Source organism: Pantherophis guttatus, chromosome 4 (assembly GCF_059756535.1).
Source record: "Pantherophis guttatus breed Tessera chromosome 4, ASM5975653v1, whole genome shotgun sequence".
Classification (NCBI taxonomy): Eukaryota; Metazoa; Chordata; class Lepidosauria; order Squamata; family Colubridae; genus Pantherophis; species Pantherophis guttatus.
The window spans coordinates 91,793,591-91,812,595 of record NC_142066.1 but is presented as its reverse complement, the minus strand read 5'-3'; the positions used below and the strand labels follow the sequence as shown (position 1 = coordinate 91,812,595).

The 19,005-nt window shown below is 39.5% G+C and overlaps 1 protein-coding gene across 4 annotated transcripts in view; it reads left to right on the top strand.

The window, feature by feature from the left end:
- Window positions 1-19,005, top strand: part of PDCD6IP (programmed cell death 6 interacting protein) — a 120,721-nt gene that overhangs the window by 69,939 nt on the left and 31,777 nt on the right. For all 4 annotated transcript variants that reach the window (XM_060686023.2, XM_060686022.2, XM_087894116.1 and 1 more), the window contains exons 10-15: window positions 198-375; window positions 757-868; window positions 3,173-3,342; window positions 8,036-8,284; window positions 8,454-8,588; window positions 9,706-9,800. In XM_060686023.2, the coding sequence (XP_060542006.1) occupies window positions 198-375; window positions 757-868; window positions 3,173-3,342; window positions 8,036-8,284; window positions 8,454-8,588; window positions 9,706-9,800 (939 nt within the window). The remainder of the gene's footprint in view (window positions 1-197; window positions 376-756; window positions 869-3,172; window positions 3,343-8,035; window positions 8,285-8,453; window positions 8,589-9,705; window positions 9,801-19,005) is intronic.

The window sequence follows — 19,005 nt, the reverse complement described above, 5'->3', positions numbered from 1 at the left end:
AATTGAAATTCATATATAGTTGAATTCCTTATACTCTCCATCAAAACATGTCTTTCTTAACAGTAAAGATGCCTGGTAATGTTACGTTGATGTAAAAATTAGCATCAGTATAAAGCACTATATTGACTTGTTTAAGCTGTATGTTTGTTGTGAAGTGACTGCAAAATGGTAAACTGAAGTAATATAATCTCATCTAGAGTGCTAGCATCCCTTAATCTTCCTGCTGCTATTGAAGATGTTTCTGGAGATAGTATTCCACAATCCATTCTACAGAAGTCTAAATCGGTGATTGAACAGGGAGGTGTTGAAGCAATAGATCAGTTGATGAAAGATCTTCCTGAATTGTTGCAGAGAAATAGAGAGATTCTGGATGAGGTATGTTTGCAATAATAATTGTAGTATTAAGAAATCACATTTCTTTTGCTTGGTAGAATGAGTAAATTTTCACATTTTACTGAGTTAAATGTTTCTAATTTAATTTATGGGAATTGCAATATTTATTTAGTAGGAGAGAGAACCAGTTTAAGAAGTATTAACCATGATATTTTATTGTTCAGATAACACCTGGCTGATATAATTGCAAAGCATGATATCTAATTTAGATATACATTATTTAGGTTTTAAGTTAATTCTTTGTTAAATTACCAGTTTAAGTCATAACTATTAATGGGAGATAATTTAAACCAACCTCTGGCAACAGTCCATTAAAATGTGAATTAAAATTATTTTAATTTGTTTTTTTAAAAACAATGAAAGTCATTAAGGATATTGGATGAAGAAGAAGCAACAGACAATGAGTTGAAAAACAAATTCAAGGAACGTTGGCAAAGAACACCATCAAATGATTTATACAAGTCTTTGAGGGCAGGTAATATATTATTGTGTATTTGATCTTTACACTAGGTTGCTTAATACGCCAGTTGCACCCCTTTCTGGATCAGGACTCCCTACGCACGGTCACTCAAGCACTCGTCACTTCCCGCCTGGACTACTGCAATGCTCTCTACATGGGGCTCCCCTTGGGGTGCACCCGGAAGCTGCAGTTGGTCCAGAACGCGGCTGCGTGGGGGATTATGGGAGCGACGGGGCGCTCACATATAACACCTCTTCTGCGCGAGCTGCACTGGCTTCCTGTGGTCTTCCGGGTGCGCTTCAAGGTGTTGGTGACTACCTTTAAAGCGCTCCATGGCTTAGGGCCGGGGTATTTGCAAGACCGCCTTCTGCCGCCGATAGCCTCCCACCAACCGGTTCGTTCACACAGAGAGGGCCTCCTCAGGGTGCCGTCGGCCAGGCAGTGCCGGCTGGCGACCCCCAGGGGGAGAGCCTTCTCTGTGGCAGCGCCTGCCCTCTGGAATGACCTGCCCCCTGAGATAAGCACGATATCAGACCTCCGGACTTTTCGTCGGGCCCTGAAGACACACTTGTTCCATCTAGCTGGGCTGGCTTGATCCCATCCTCTTAGTTTTTAATCGAATTTCGGTTTTAATAGGGTTGTTTTAAATTCGGGCCAATATTATTTAATTGTTTTTTAAAATGTTTTTAAATTTTATATGCTATGTTTTATCCTGGCTGTACACCGCCCTGAGTCCCGCAGGAGAAGGGCGGTATAGAAATATAATAAAATAAATAAATAAATAAAATAAATAAATACATAGAAATTGGCATGAATCTCTTTCTGTCATGATTTTTATCCCCAAATATATTGCTACAACATTGAAGCAGGTAGGTAAGAGAGCACAGTAGAAGAAACAGTCTGAAAACAGGAACAAATTTATATTAGACTTGAATTTAATAGAAGATATGTTTCAGTTCTAATCTGAATTGATTACGTTGAGTCAGGATACAGATTATAGATATTGACAGTACAAGATGTTGATAAATTATTAGTGTATATAATAAATTGATACTAATACTTTTGCTTTTATATTTCAGAGAGCTGGATATTAATTTATTTTGATCCTTGTATTCGTAATATAAGGATAGCCAATAAAGACTTGCCTTAGTAAATGATTATTACAATATTTTAATGTTGATTAATTTCAATTTTAGAAAAAAATTAAATATTGCCCACTTTTATGCTAATATTTCCAGGAAGTATTTATAATTCAACTGTAAACAGGGCTTGAATAAATAAAACATCAACTAAGAATAAATGGATTAAATATCTTTGCCTTTATTGGGTTCCAATTGTTGGCTTTCTTTCTTAATACTATTCAAATGTTTAATAGTTTTTCAGTATTTTAACAAGCACATATTTTTAAAAGTATTGTGCTTCCAATAATTTATTGTGGGATTTGATTTTAAAAATGTTTATTTATAAAACAACATCCCATTGCCCAGTTTTTGGCAGATGGTGCTCAATATGGATTAGGATACTCAGATGAAAAATGAGGGTGGAGTTGTCTGTTTCAAGTTCTGTTATGCTATCTCAAATGTTTTGTTTTCATGACAAGAAAATACAGTTTAGAAAATAGAAGCACCACCACCCCAAAACTGGGTTATATGTCTCTAAATAAATTTGGATTTCAAATAACCATTCTTGTGAATGTTCAAATGGTGTAGAATTAGTGTAGAATTTTAATTTTTGAGCAAGCATCTGTCTAGAAACTTTGTGTGTTTATAATGATTGCTAGAAGAAGGCACAGTATGGCATCTAGGTTATATGACATCTGTCATAATTTAATAAAGCCTTTAAAATCAACCACAAAGATATGTGAAACCGTGTTTTCCAACACTGGGAAGAATATATTACAACTGACTCTGACACTATCAGATTCTATGGAACTACCAATTTAATAAAGTATTAGTAACCAATTCACACAATCAGTATCCCAGAATCTGGGAATGTATATTTTCAAACTAATGGAGAGCCAGAACAGAAGTGTATTCCTCCTTAGCAGGTGAATTTTAGCAACATTTTTGTGTCAAGAGACTAATAGGAAGAAATGTAAAGATATCAAGGAAGTGTTACCTTAAGATATAAGTTGATAAAGTAAAATAATTCAATTTCTAAGATGCTGTAGCCATTTTTCCTTTTATCTGACTAAAGAGACTGTGAGAATATTGCTTTCTTGATTGTAAGTGGTTGATAAGGACTTAACAATTCACTGTATTGCTAATTAGTAAGATGTCATATTTTAGCTGCAAATTTTTCTTTTGGCTTTTTTTGTAGAAGGAACCAATTTCCGTAATGTACTGGATAAAGCAGTACAAGCTGACAAACAGGTTAAGGAACGGTACCAATCTCATCGAGATACAATTTCATTGTTATGTAAATCAGAACAAGAACTTAATGCAGCCATTCCATCAGCAAATCCAGCAAAAACAATACAAGGGAGTGAGGTATGAAAGAAAAATTTTAATGATTACATTTGTTGTGGGAAAACACCAAGTTAAATAAGAAATTAAAGCATTTGGAGACATGCAACACTAATTCTTGGCCAACAGAACACAAAAGAATCCTGGTTTAAGCAAGGCTATAGGCCCATGATGGCGAACCTATGGCACGTGTGCCACAGGTGGCACGCGGAGCCATATTGCCTGGCACGCACAGTGGTGCCCGGTCCTCTTCCGGATTTCTGGCGCACGCATGTGCACCGGCCAGCTAGTGTTCTGGTTACTGGCGCGCATGCGCATGCGACGATCAGCAGAACTTCATGCAGGCGGCTGTGCCAGAAACCAGAAGATCAGCTGGTCATCTGATCATCCCACACGCATGGTCGCCAGTAACCAGAAGACTAGGTGGCTGATGTGCATGCGTGAATCTGAAACCAGAAGTTTATTTCCCGGCACACGCATGCCCACTGGCAGCTTCTTTTAGCACGCATGCGCACCGCCCATGCGATTGACAGCCGCTTCCTGGGATCCACATTGGAGGCCATTCGTGCCGGCAAACCAGCGCTGCCTTTGCTCGAGGATTGCCTTATGGGGGGGGAGAAAGAGGGGAATGCTCTTTGCAGAGGCGGAGGCTCCTCCTCCTCCTCCTCCTGCCAGCTTCGCTGTTAATTTCGGGGTTTGCCTTGCGGGGGGGAGAGAAAGGTCCTGGTTGGGGGCAAATCCTCTTTGCAGATGCAGGAGCAGCTCCTCCTCCTCCTCCCCCTGCCAGCCTCGCTGTAACTCTCAGGGTTTGCCTTACTGGGGGGGAAGAAGGCAGGGGCGGGAGAAAAGTGCTGGTGGGAAAGACGTCTGTGGTGCCAGTGACTGCAGCCACACTCCGGAAAAACTCCATTGGAGTGCCGATCAGCCGTGTGCAAGGTGGTGGCCAGAGAAGCAGGATGCCAGACGCTCAGCTCTGCAGACACCAGGAGCTGGGGCATGGGGCTTTCCTACATAAGTTTGCCGGCGCCACTGCCTCTTTGCTGGCACAAATGGCTTTCTGCTGCTGGCACTTTGCTGGCAAAGTTATGTAGGCAAGCCCTGCACTGCGCCAGAAATTGCCATGCCAGAAATTGCCGGTCAGGCAATTTCCAGCAAATTGGAAATTTGCTGGAAATTGCCTGACCGGCTCCACCGGGGCTTCTTCAGAGTGTGGCTAGAGTCACTGGCACCACAGACGTTTTCCCCCCCAGGACCTTTCTATCCCCCCCCCCCGTAAGGCAAACCCCGAGATTTACGGTGAGGCTGACAGAGGGAGGAAGAGCCGCCATTGCCTCTGCAAAAAGGATTCTCCCCCACCAGGACTTTTTCTCCCCCCTCTCCACCGGTAAGGCAAACCCCAAGTTTTACGGTGAGGCTGGCAGGGGGAGGAGGAGGAGCCACTGTTGCCCTTTTTCTCTGGCTTCTCCGCGTCCCAAGGACACACACACACACCCTGCGCTCAGCAGCCACTTCGATCAGCTTCGCTTTCTTGCGTCCCACCCGAGCCATCTGTTGCAAGCCGAGGAGGATGCGGGGAGATGATTGTGTTCCTGTCTTGAAATCCCCCCTCGACTCCAGACGGTTTCGCAGTTGTGTCCCTGAGTCAACACTGGGGAAGGAGCAGAAGTGTGTGTGTGTGTGTGTCTCCTTGGGACATGGAGAAGCCAGTTAGGTTTGGATCGTGGAATGCTGAAAAGTTAACCCTTGACTTTCTGCAGATCCCCCCCCCTTCCCACTAGCAGCTGGATAGGGTTGCTGAAAGTAGAGGCGCTTGTAAATTAACGTGTGTTCATGTCTGAAAGCTACTCAGGAGAGATCAGGACCGGGGTGCTTATTTGCCGAATGATTTTTTGGAAGGAAAAGAGAGAGGTGGGGCGAGGGGAATGAGGGAGGGGGAGAGAGAGAGAGAGAGAGAGAGAGTTAACTTTTCAGCACTCCCCATCCCGTGATCCAAACCCAACTGGCTTCTCCGCGTCCCAAGGACACACACACACACACACCCTGCGCTCAGCAGCCACTTCTACCGGCTTCGCCTTCTTGCGCCCCACCCGAGCCATCTGTTGCAAGCCGAGGAGGATGCAGGGAGATGATTGTGTCCCTGTCTTGAAATCCCCTCTTGACTCCAGACGGGTTTTGCAGTTGTGTTCCTGAGTCAACGCCGGGGAAGGAGCAGAAGTGTGTGTGTGTGTATCCTTGGGACATGGAGAAGCCAGTTAGGTTTGGATCGTGGAATGCTGAAAAGTTAACCCTCGACTCTCCCTGGAGCCCCGAGGCATAGCAGCCGCCTGCTCCTTCCTCTCTGCCTCCCGCCCGCCCTCAGCCCCGCACCAAAGTTTGGGAAGCATGGGGAAAGTTTGTGCACTGCGCTCGGGGCACAAAAGCAAGCCGCCGCTGTTGCCAGCATCATGACGAGCAGGCCAGCTGGATCGGAGGAGGCTGCCTGACCAGCTCTCTGCTCCTCCGGCAGCTCGCTTCTTCCCTGAAGAAAGGATGGTGGCATACAGCAGAAGTGCTCTCGGCCCCAACCATGTGGCACCCTGCTTGGGCTCCTCCCTGCTGGGAGCCGCAGGCTGCAGGGGGAAGGGCAAAAGCAAGAGCAACCAGCCAGTTCAGGTGCACGGGGCAGCATTTGCTGGCTGGGCGGCTGGCTGCCCCGCCTGCTGCTCCTTCTCCGGTGTTGGCTCGGCTGGCGGCAGCAGATGTGACGGGGGTTGGGTGACGGGCCCAACTGCAGGCAGCGCAGTGGTGGGGGTCAGGTGGCGGTGCCGCACCAAGCCAGGGAACGGTGGCTCCCAGCAGAAAGGAACCCAGGCAAGCCGCAGTTCAGAGCTTCCCCGGCAGCGCACTTGGCCCTGCCATCTTGGCAGCGCCATGCGCTGGCCCGGGAACGGCTGTCTCGCCCTGGAATGGGCCAGTACTTAGTTGTCCTCCATTAAGAACACGGAGGGGGGGCATGCTTGGGGACGTACATGCGCAGTGCGGGGCGCATACGCAGAGGGAGCATGGGGGAGTGTCCTGTGCGCATGCGCAAATGGGGGCGCGCATTTCATTATGGGTGCCGGCATGCGGGAGCACGAGAGCGCTCGCACGCTCAGACTTTTGGTACGCAATGCCAAAAAGGTTCGCCATCACTGCTATATACCTTATATATTATGTAGGAATAGTAAAGAATAGGAATAGTAAAGAAAGCAATAGAGCCTTGGTACTACAGTGGTTTAAAGCACCCTGTTATTAACACAGCTGCCTGCAATTTACTGCTGGTTCGAATCTCTCCAAGGCTCAAGGTTGACTCAGCCTTCCATCCTTTCTAAGGTAGGTTAAATGAGGACCCAGTTTGTGGGGGCAATAAGCTGACTTTGTATAAATATACAAAAGTATGAAGGCTATTGCTGAATGCACTGTAAGCCGCCCTGAGTCTCCGGAGAAGGGCGGCATATAAATCAAATTAAAATATATATATATATATATAAATCATATAGTGACAGCCAAATTGTAGCATCTGATAATATGGGATGACTCTACTTTGAAACACTTTGAAATTCCATTTTACAACCTGGATACCATGCTTTCCTCCCCCCTAATGATACTAGGACCATGTAACATAAACATTTTTTTTTTATTATTATACCTATATTTTGGCTCCACCGAAGAAAAGACAACAGTCTGGATTCTCTTATCTGTTTCCTCTTTCTGCACGCTTGCCTGTTCCTTTCAGTCTCTAAACCATGCACATATTTAACATATTATTAATCTCACATAGTGAGTAGTTAGATCCTCTAGTTGGTTCATAATTATCACTGTTTGATTTAAAGTAGTTTAATCTATTAAAAATGAGTTTTAAATATCAGAACCACAGTTTATGAATACTGCTTTTATAGATTCATCTCATAATGATTTTGTAATGCGTAACCAGAAGTCAACAGTGACCCAAAGGAATGCACACACACGCACACACACTCTCTCTTTCTAATGGAGATGTTCTTTATTTATTAGCTTTATATTTTGCCTTTTCAACAGTTCAGAGTTACACACTAGCATCCCTGCCTCCCCACAATCCTATGAGGTATGCTGGTGTGAGAGAAAGTGACTTCCCCAAAGACATCATCCAGTAAGCTTTTGAGGCTTACAGGGGGAACTTTCAGTTAGGACTGCCAGTTCTAACAATAAATCACACTGGTTTTGTTTACTCTAATTCTTTTCATCCTCTAATTGCTTCTGATTATAGTTAGGTATTATTTTCATGGTAATATGAAACTGATATATACAATTGATTTTTCATGTATGAAGATGAGTTATTTATTTAACCAACTACTTGTGCATCCTCATACTCACAAAAATATTATAGACAGCTTATGCATTTAAATTTTCCCTTGTTGCTAAAAAGCACCTAAATAACTTCCAAAAATTGTAAAAACAGTTCTATTTAACCAAATAGAGATGGCCCAACAGGTGTTCCATATAAAATTCTCTGTTTTTATGCAGAATAAATCTATTTCTGAGATTCAACAGTCTTAATCTTCGTTTCATTTAAGATGCAGATAAGAACTCCCAAGGTTTTAATTTGAATTGTATTTAGGCTCAGCATTGCTGTCATATTCTTAAGCAATATATATATAATAAAAGTATTAATATATAAAACTATGTCTAATTTTATTTCTAATTTATTTTCTTTTATTAGGTAGTTCTAATCCTAAAATCATTGCTAGCTAGTCTGGATGAAGTAAAAAAGCAGAGAGAGCAATTCGAGAATGATCTCAAGTCAGTAAACTTTGACATGACATCTAAATTCCTAATAGCACTAGCACAGGATGGTGCTTTAAATGAAGAAGCCATTTCTGTCACAGAATTGGATAATCTTTATGGTGGTCTTACTCATAAAGTACAGGAGACCCTGAAAAAACAGGAGGAGCTGCTCAACACCATTCAGGTAATTATTTAAAAGTGTTTTAAAGCAAAAATCTGGCATAATCTGATGTAGCTTTTTACTGAGATGGTAATGTTAAATTATTATTCCAACAGAGAATCTTTACTTCCAAGTTGAGGGAACAAAATATCGTGCACTTGGTTTCTTATATCTTATCCTGTTTCATGTTTAGAATTCTCATCAAGAATTTTCTAAGATGAAGCAGTCAAATAATGAATCCAATTTAAGGGAAGAGGTTCTGAAGAATTTAGCTATAGCTAATGACAACTTTGTGGAACTTACAGCCAACTTAAAAGAAGGCACAAAGGTATGGTAACAGAAGAGTCCACAAGACTAATAACATCTCAATAGATGTGTTTTATTTCTGGTTTTCAAAAACTTAATAGAGCGTAATGTTCAATAAACAACTTGGAAAAGCCCTTGAATGAATATATGGATCATGTACTGCAAGAATACCAGTTTTGAATTGCAGATTTTGCTAGATGTTAAAGGATATTTTGTAGCATCATACTTTTATCAGACAGAAACTAGAGCAAAATAGAACAAAAGGATAATAGGAAAATTTAAGCAAAGTTAGTAAGATAACTTAGATTAATAAAAATCTATCTATCTGTTAGAGGATATAAGAAGATAATAGACAATTTGTGAGAATAACAAATCTTAGGAGCCAATTCTAGAAAATGCTTTTGTTATTATGGAATACATAGTTTGATGCTACCTTCCTGGTTTTCAATTAGTTCATACATCAAGATGCACCATCTGTGTCATACAATATTTATTTTTGTAAGGTTTCTTTCTGGAAAATAGAAATCCCATTTCAGCAAGGTTAGCATGTCATGTTCTTGGCATTAAATAGACAGACAGACAGACATAATTAATTATTGCAATGACTGGGACTTTTTTACAGTAAATGGGAATATAATGTAGTTAAAAAAGGATATGATATTCAGTATCTATTAAAATTATAAATTGATTGATGAATGATGGAGAGAAATGCTTTCAATAACCAAGATAATAGTGTTACTTTGGATAGTATTACAAAGTTTACCTACCATGATTTATTCTGTCTTCCATGACCAATTAAAATTCCGATTAAATTTAAAACACTCTGCATGGTAGGAAGTAATATCTAGAAGAGCTTTTATATAACACATTCTTCAATACATTTTAATTGAACCATTTTATTTGTTTATTTTGCAGATTGGCTTGGTATTAGTTCCATCAAATTATCTATTTCATATTGATAAAACTACAATTATATAAAATGTTTTCACCAATATATTTTTCTGCCATTAAAATAAATTTATATCTATGTATGTCTATACATAAATTTATACATCTATGTATACACACACACATGTGTATATGTGTGTGTGTGAATGTGTGGTATGTATGAATATTTGCATTGTTTTTTTTCTTTCCAGTTCTATAATGAATTGACTGAAATCCTTTTGAAATTCCAAAACAAATGCAGTGACATTGTGTTTGCCCGCAAAACAGAAAGAGATGAACTTCTGAAGTAAGCCTTTATAAATACTGTAAAAAATACTTGCTTCTGGCTGCTGCTTTTAAGGAAAGAGAGCTTTGTAATTAAAACAGCTTAAACTGAATGTTGTTTCACATAATACAGATTTGTCGATAATAGCTGAGCTGAAGAATAATAGTTAATGCTTCTTTTTTACAATTATCAAGATGTTGGTTAATTATAGAATCATTATGTTTTTGTAATAGAATTATAGAATGTTTTCTAAATTAGATCAGGTATTTTCTTGGTTATCCTCGAGATAAAAGCAACTAATATGCAATTAATCCAATTAAGTTGATTAAGCAGTACATGTATTTTTGTCTGACAGATCTTGAGGACATTTGTGACCCTGTTTAGTCATTGATATTTGTACACAATGTTTGTTTGTTCTTTTTTTTTTTTTTTTTGAATATATGTTTTATTGGTACATTTTTTCTTTAAAAACATAATAAATTCCATGTCTATCTGAACAGCATGTTGTCTGGGCACAATTAATTTTAAGTAGAGATACAACAATAACCATAATCCTATTAATAATCTTAAACATCAATATTAATCACAAAATATTACGTGCAATATTTTCAATACAAATTTTTATTATCTTTTAAAATTCTTTTTAGTTTCTAACTTCTGTTTCTGTTAGTTAACTATTGGTATAATAAATCCCATATTAAAAATATTCTGTTTCTTCTTTTTCTTTTATCTTAACTGTCAATCTATCCATCTCAGCACATTCTAATATTTTTATTACACTTTCATCTGTCAGGACCTCATCATTTTTCCATTGCTGCGCAAATACTATTCTTGCTGCCGTTTCTACATGCAAAATTAAGCATGTATTCCCTTTATTGTACCGTTCTGGTAATATCCCCTGCAGAAATATTTATGGTTTCAAATTATGTGTTGCTTTATCATTTTTTCTAACCAAGTATGTATTTTAGTCCAATATTTTTTTGCCTTTGGGCATGTCCACCACATATGATAATATCTGATTACATTTCCATTATTTAGCTGATAAGTTTCCAAACATCTTTGCTAATCTCGCTGGTGGTAAATGCCACCTATAAAACATTTTGTATATATTTTTCTTATAGGCCATTGACATTGTTAGTTTACAGTGTCTATCCCACAATTTCTGCCACTTATCTAATTTTATTGAGTAACCAAAGTTTTCAGCCCATCTTATCGTTTTTTCTTTCACTTGCTTTTCTTCCATTTTAATGCTCAATAAGTAGCTATACATTTTTTAAATTAATTTTTCATCTGTCCCTAGCAATATCTGGTCTACTTCTGTTGGTTCTTTATAGAAACTATATATTCTTGCATCTTTCTCATAACTTGCTTGTATTTGCACGTGTGGCCACCATGCTAAATCCATCCCTTGATTAGTCAGTTTTTGTTTAGATTGTCCCTTTTATCATTCAAGGTATTATCCTTATAACTTACAATTTTTTCCATATTAATCACGTTTAGATGTATCAGTGCTTCCATCGTGGAGAGCCAGACTGGTATTTTCATGTAGTGTCTTTTTTTACTTTTTCCTTGATACTAACAATAGTGCATTTCTAACAAGGTGTCTTTAAAAATATCCATGTATTTTTTTTTTCCCATACCATAAAAAGGCATACCGCCCCAGTTGGAGATCATGTCCCTCCAGAGTTAATAGTCTTTTATGTCTCAAATTTACCCATTCCTTCACCCAGACATGTGCAGAAGCCTGATAATATAGCTTTCTGGCAACCCAAAGCCCTCTTTAAGTTTCGCAACCCAAAGCCCCCTTTAAGTTTACTATCTTGTAGCAGTTTCAACCTTATTCTTGCTTTTTTCCCTTGCTAAATATATTTTAATATAATTTTGTTTAGTTCTTCAAAGATTTTTTTTTCTAATTTTATCAGAATTGTTTGAAATAAGAATAACAGTCTCAGCAAAATGTTCGTTTTTATTGTAATTATCCTTCCTATTAAGGATACCGTGTTTCTCCAAAAAGAAGGCCGGGTCTTATTTTCTTTTGACCCCTGAAAAAAACTGCTAGGCCTTCTTTTTGGAGGGTTCTAATTATTGACTCACCTTGTGGCGGTGGCACCGACAGCCCCACCCAACAGGAGCCCACCGCTGGCCCACTTCTGTGGCTGCTTGCCGCCGCTCTCACGCGTCACCCTGGCCTCCGTTTCACCTTCAAATGCCTTCCGGAAGGCATCTGAAAGAGAAACTGAGGCCAGGGTGACGTGTGCGAGTGGCTGCAAGCAGCCACAGAAGAAGGTGAGTCAGATGTTGGGGTATGCAAGGCCTGGTTAGTATGGCAGCTCCACCCCCCCATCCCCACCCTAGCTTATTTTTTACCTGTGTGCCTCATCTCCACCCTTGCACCCCGGGGTGGTGGGGTCTTAATTAGGGCTAATGTTTTGGGTGGGGCTTAATTTGATTGCATGCTCTCAAAAACGTGATAGGGCTTCTTTTCAAGGTGGGTCGTCTTTCTGGAGAAACACAGTAGCTGTAGGTTTCTCCATTTCTCCAAATTTAATTTGTGTCAGGGTTCCAATTGATGCCCTAATTAAATCATGAGCCTCAAGCCAAGCTTCAAAAGAAATCCAGTTATTTATTAGGAGCTTCATGTCAGCACGGACCAAGTGAAGCCAACTCTGACTTCACTTAATTCGCATCCTGGCTCTGACCCTGTTTCTCTCTGACCCTGTGATCCTGTATCATCAGTCACATTATCCAAAAAAACAATTTCACGGGTTGTAGAGGTCCCTCTCTCCGGCCACTGTGGGTCTGTGTGGATATGACTTTGACATGGCTGGCTGGAATGTGCTTTGTTTTGATTGAAGTGCAAGTTCCTCAACGCAGCTGCGATTTTCGATTCCCTATCCCCCTGCCTATGGGAACTTGAGACAGGTCAGGAATGCTTTGCAAATTGACATTAGGCTTCCCTTATTTCCTGAAGGCAACCTGTGCAAGGCAAAAACAGTTTGAGTATAGGTATAGATTTTAGGGCTGCAACCCCAGGCTTTGTTGAGTTGTCTTCATGGATTTTAGCTATGAGGCAGACAGCTTGGATGTTTCTGCTTTTTACCCAAGATGCCTCTGATAAAGGGTAGCTCTTCCACTTGATTAGGTATTGGAGCTGTCTCCTGTGCCACCTTGAGTCGAGGATGCATTGCACCTCATAATGGGTTTGACCCCCTATGACCACTGGGTCCGGGAGCTCATGGGGTATTGGCCTCAGGGTCGACCCAACCATGGGTTTTAGAAGTCTGATATGGAATATCAGGTGTATTTTCCCTGGCAGTTGGAGCAATTTTAATTGCACTGTGACCGGGTTGATAATCGTCACTATGGGGAATGGCCCCATGAACTTGCTGGGGAGTTTTAACCTCAAGTATTTTGTGGGGAGGTAGACCTTTTCCCTCAGCTGGAATGGCCTTTGCAGGGTTCGGTGTTTGTCTGTTTTTTATATGTCTGTGCCGCTTTAGCTACTGCTTTCTTGACATTTTCCCATGCGGCTTTCAGCATTGACAGCCAGTCTGTCAAGCTGACTGAAGAAGAGGGATCCCTTGGATATTCTGGCATTGGGACAAAGTCCATGCTGCTCACTACTTCGTTTTTTTTAAGTTTTTTATTTTTTAAACAAACAAACATTTAATACATCAGTTATCTCTTCCCTGCGACATTACGGTGTTATCTTCCAAAGGTCTTTCTTCTTCTATATAGTTGTTATTTCTTCTATCTTGGTCCTTATCCAATCCATTGTATCAATTCATCACTAACATAATATTCTACTCATCACATATTTATACATACTTATATAATTAATCATTTGTATCTCTTGTCCAGCCTATGATAAAAATAATTCCATATTTTAAAATATTCTGAGTCTTCTCTATCCTTAATCATCAGGGTTCACCTATTCATTTCTGCACAATCTAAAAAAAATTTATTACCTCTTCTTCCAGAGATATTTTCTCTACTTTCCAATTTTGTGCATAGCCAATCCTTGCAGCTGTTATTACATGCACACAGCATTGTTTTCCAAGTAATGCACACATACCTTCTTAGGATGCCAATACCATATCTAGAGCCATCCTATTGTGAACTATCATTTTCAGAATGGCTTCTTGTTCTTTTGTGCAGCAATAAAAAAAAAACTCCCCAGTCTCATTAGCTAGGATTTCCTCCACTGCCTGTATACAATGCATGACCTTATTGAGGGCCCAGAGCCCACAGAAGAAAGTAAGGGGTTGACTTCAGGTACTTTCTGGATTGTTCAAAGTCCCTATGGTTTCTAATCTTTCTTTCAGGTAAAGTGGGTGGGAGGACCACACATAACAAATCATATGGTCTCATCCTGACAATTGTTAAATCTATTGTCTTAATATTAATTCTAGTGTGGGTAGCTACAAATACCTTTTGGGGAAATTTTCTAATTGAGAGAACACCTATGTGTTATGTCCGCGCAGGCGTGAGCAGAGGCTTTCCTTCTGTCACACAAGTGTGGGACATATTTTAAAGTTATTGGTTAAAGGCTGACAGTTTTCCTTTAAAAGGGGCTGTCAGCCGGAAATTGCATGTTGGTTTTACTGAGTCATTATCTAGAATAAACATTGATGCTGGAAGTTTGGCTTCTCATCTGTGTTCCTACACACACACTTTCCATTGGCGACGAGGATGGGATGTGTGGAATGGGATGGGAGATGATAGTTCTCCTTTCACACAACTATGGTTCTGGAGGCTTTTGTTTCCAGAACAATAATTTAAGTCCCAGTTCCTCTACTGAGGAAGTCACAGGCTGCACAGTCCAAGAATCAGGAATGGCAGATTTTTTTAAAAAAACAAGTTTTATAGGTTTTTTCTCCTCTCCCACATTCACCCACATCTTTTTTTTTTTAACAGTGTTGGCCGTTTCTTATCTTATACAATTAATCAAATTCAAATACCGTATTTTCTGGCGTATAAGACGACTTTTTAACACATGAAAATCTTCTCAAAAGTCGGGGGTCGTCTTATACACCGGGTGTCGTTCTCCTGTAACCAGGCAGACCAGCCCGAAAGGCTCTGACGAGCCTTAAATGGCTCTGACGGTCCCAGCTCTGACGGTCGATCCCAGCTCTGACGATCCCAGCTGAGTTCCCTGCAACTCAGCTGGGATCGCCAGAAACCATGTAAAAGGAAAAAAGTTTTTTCCCTTTTACTCTGACGATCCCAGCTCTGACGATCCCAGCTGAGTTCCCTGCAACTCAGCTGGGATCGCCAGAAACCATGTAAAAGGAAAAAAGTTTTTTCCCTTTTACTCTGACGATCCAAGCTCTGACAATCCCAGCTGGGTTCTCTGCAACTCAACTGGGATCGCCAGAAACCATGTAAAAGGAAAAAAGAGCACTCGGAGGCTCCAACTGGTCCAGAATGCGGCTGCACAGGTGGTTATGGGTGCAACTTGTTGTGCCCACGTGACACCCCTCCTGCGTGAGCTGCACTGGCTCCCAGTGGTCTTCCGGGTGCGATTCAAGGTATTGGTCACCACCTTTAAAGCACTCCATGGCATAGGACCCGGGTACCTTTGAGACCGACTTCTGCCACCAAATAGCCTCCCACCGACCAGTCCGCTCCCACAGAGAGGGTCTCCTCAGGGTGCCATCAGCCAAGTTATGTCGGCTGGCGACACCCGGGGGGGGGCTTCTCTGTGGGAGCCCCAGCCCTGTGGAATGAACTGCCCCCGGAAATACGTAAGATCTCCGACCTCCGGGTGTTTCACTGCGCACTAAAGACCCTGTTGTTCCGCCAGGCCGGGCTATTAACATAACGATTTTAAATTGGGGTATTTTAAATTTCTGGGATTTTAATTGGAGCCTAATTATTTAATGATTTTAAATTTAAATTGTTGTTTTGTTCTGTGTTTTTAATAGGCTGTACACCGCCCTGAGTCCTTCGGGAGAAGGGCGGTATAGAAATAAAATTATTATTATTATTATTATTATTATTATTATTATTATTATTATTATTATTATTATTATTATTCTGACGATCCCAGCTCTGACGATCCGAGCTGAGTTCCCTGCAACTCATCTGGGATCGCCAGAAACCATGTAAAAGAAAAAAAGTTTTCCCCCTCCAGCTTGCTTACCTCAGCTGCTAGTCGCAACGCTTGCCTTGCTTCCTTGCCTGAATCTATTCCATCAGCAATCAGCAATCAAGCAAGCAGGGAGTTGTGGACTTCAACTCCCAGAATTCCTCAGCCAGCAAAGCAAAGCTGGCTGAGGAATTCTGGGAGTTGAAGTCTACAAGTCTTAAAGTTGCCAAGTTTGAAGATCTCTGTTCTATTGGGTAAGTTTTTTTCCCCTTTGGGAGCTTTAAAAAAAAATAGTCAATTGGGGTTATAATTGGGGGGTTTTTTAGTTGTTCTTTTTTAGACCTAGCCATTTAAAGTTTAGGAAGTTTTAAATTTAGCTTTCATATAAAAATAAAAATAAAATAAAATAATATTTGTGCAGCTTTCTGAGATTTAGTGTGTTTTTGTAGTGTTTCACTCTAACTACACAAACACACAAAATCTCACAAAGCTGTATGTGGAATTTTGTGTGTGTAAAGTGTGAAAGTTGGTTTTTTGGACTTTTTGTGGCTGTGTGAGGTTCCTGCTTGTTGCAGGGGCCATTTTGGGTCTAGCACAGCTGCTTTTACATTTGTGGGTGAGCCAGTTGTGTTGTGTATGTGTAGAGTGTGAAAGTTTTTTGGGGGGCTTTTTGTGGCTGTGTGAGGTTCCTGCTTGTTGCAGAGGCCATTTTGGGACTAGCACAGCTGCTTTTACATTGTAGGTGAGCCAGTTGATGTTTTTTAATTTTTATTTGGTGTGCATTGGAAGAGGGGTAGTCTTATATGGCGAGTATAGCCCAAACCCTATATTTTAACAGGAAAAGTTGGGGGTCGTCTTATACGCCCAGTCGTTTTATATGCCGGAAAATACGGTACATTTTACTCAGTTAAAAGTTCTTGCCAAAATCATCTCCCCCCCCTTTTTTAAACATATCTCAATATTTCTATACTTGCATACATAAACACCAACTTCATTTGTCCCTAAATTCTAACGTTACTGTTTATTCATATTTATTCTCTTTTATTCTTAAACAGTTCATTCTTTATCTTAATATATTTATTATTTGTTTGTTCGGCACTGCCTTTCTTCCACTTCATCTTTTTTATTGTACAGCAATCTTTCTCCTCAAACCTACCCTCTCCCTCTTCCCTATCCCTTCCTACTTTTTTTCCCCATCCTCTTCTTCTCTTCTCTACTTCCCCTTCCCTTCTCCTCCTCCTCCTTCTCCTCCCCCATCTTACCTTCTCTCCTACTCCAAATTTCCCTTCCCTTCCTTCCTCCGTACTCTTCCATCCCTCTCTCTCCTTCTTTCTCCCTTCCACCTCTCTTCTCCTCCTTCATCTCTCTCTATTGCTGTATTCATTTTCAATTTAATATTTTCCACTGTGGAGTCCAGGCAGCCCTGATCCCTTGTCCTTTTAATTATTAACAATATATTTCATCTTGCACTTTTTTCCTTCAAATCTTTACTCAAACTATCTTCTAATCCTTTGTCTTTTTTACTTTTACCAATATATTTTTCCGGCTTTACTTCTTGCAAGTATAACATTTAAATCATTTTTATCATTTCAATTTCATTCAGTTTTACATTCAACTTCAATTATTGAATATATTTCTCAAAATATCTTAACAATATATTTCCACTTATTCAAATATATATTTATAAAGCGCATCTTAATCATTTTTCATTTTACCCAGTCCTTCTTAAAATATTCTTGATTTGCCTTTTTTTCTCTTTTTGATTGTTTCAGACATATAGTTTAAAATATTCCAATTATTGCATTTCCCCCAACAAGTTTATTCATATTATTAAAACCTATAATTCTATAGACCTCCAATATTATTAAGCATATGACATTTATTGCAGTTTCTCCAGTTTTCAGTAGAGCATATTTAAAACTTAAAATATAGAGTATAAATTTTATTCCCTTTATTTCATACAGCTCTATACTCCACTTATTTTAAAATCACTTAATATCACTGTTTTATCTTTTTTTTTCTGACATTAAACTCATCTATTAAATTTTACACTGAATATATTTTCATTTCTTTCTGTCTTTCTCCTTTTCTGCCCTATATTTCCCATTGTTTCTGCTTTTCCTTTCCTTCCGTCCATTGTTAATCCCAATGTACTTATTTTGTGTTTTAAAATCATGAAATCTTTGCCCTTTATTTCCCATTGTTTTCCATCCCTTTTCCCTTTCTTATATTTCCACTGTAAATCCCAGTGTAATCATTTATATTTTTAATATTTTTTCTTCTCCTCCACCCTCTTTTCCCTCTTTGCCTTTTCTTTTTCCTTCTTCTTTCTTTCTTTTGTATTTTAGAATTCCTGCCCTATATTTCCCATTGTTTCTCCTTTCTCTTTCCTTTTTTGTGTCTTTTTATTGTTAATCCCAGTATATTTATTTTGTATTTTGAAAGCATAAAATCTTTTATTTTGTCCTTTATTTCCTATTATTGTCCATCTCTTTTCCCTTTTTCTTATATTTCCACTGTAAATCCCAGTGTAATCATTTAAATTTTTTATATTTTTCTTATTCCACCCTCTTTTCCTTCTTTGTTTCTTTTCTTTTTGTCCATACTTAATATTACAATTAAATTTTCCATAGTCAATCTCTTTGTCTTCTTCGTTATCCATCTCTCTTTTTTGTTTCTCATTAGTCATTTCCTTTTCATCTTCAGTGCATTCTAGCTCAGTCTTTACATCCTCGAATTTCAATTTTCCATGCAAATTAATAATTATTTCCTTTATTTCTAAACACATTGTCTTTATCAGTTCGTTAAGTTCCTGTTCCATTTAATTTTTTCCGGGTTGATATTATTCCAGTTTTAAGTCGCATTAAGGTCCTTCTTTTTTAATCATCAAAGTCTATCCTCTTGTAGACAAAATATATCGTCCTTAGTTCTCGCCAGTTATCGTTTTAAAAATTTAAGGTTTTATTTTTTTCCCCTCGCTTCTTCAAAGATTTTCTCAAAACAGACAATTCCATGTTATGCTCTTCTTTCTCCTACAGATGTCTCTCTATAATCCACCATTCCACTCAGCTAGTTAAAAAATCGCCATTTTATTTGTAATCCACATCTGTTTTTACCGAGCCAAAAAAGAGAAAA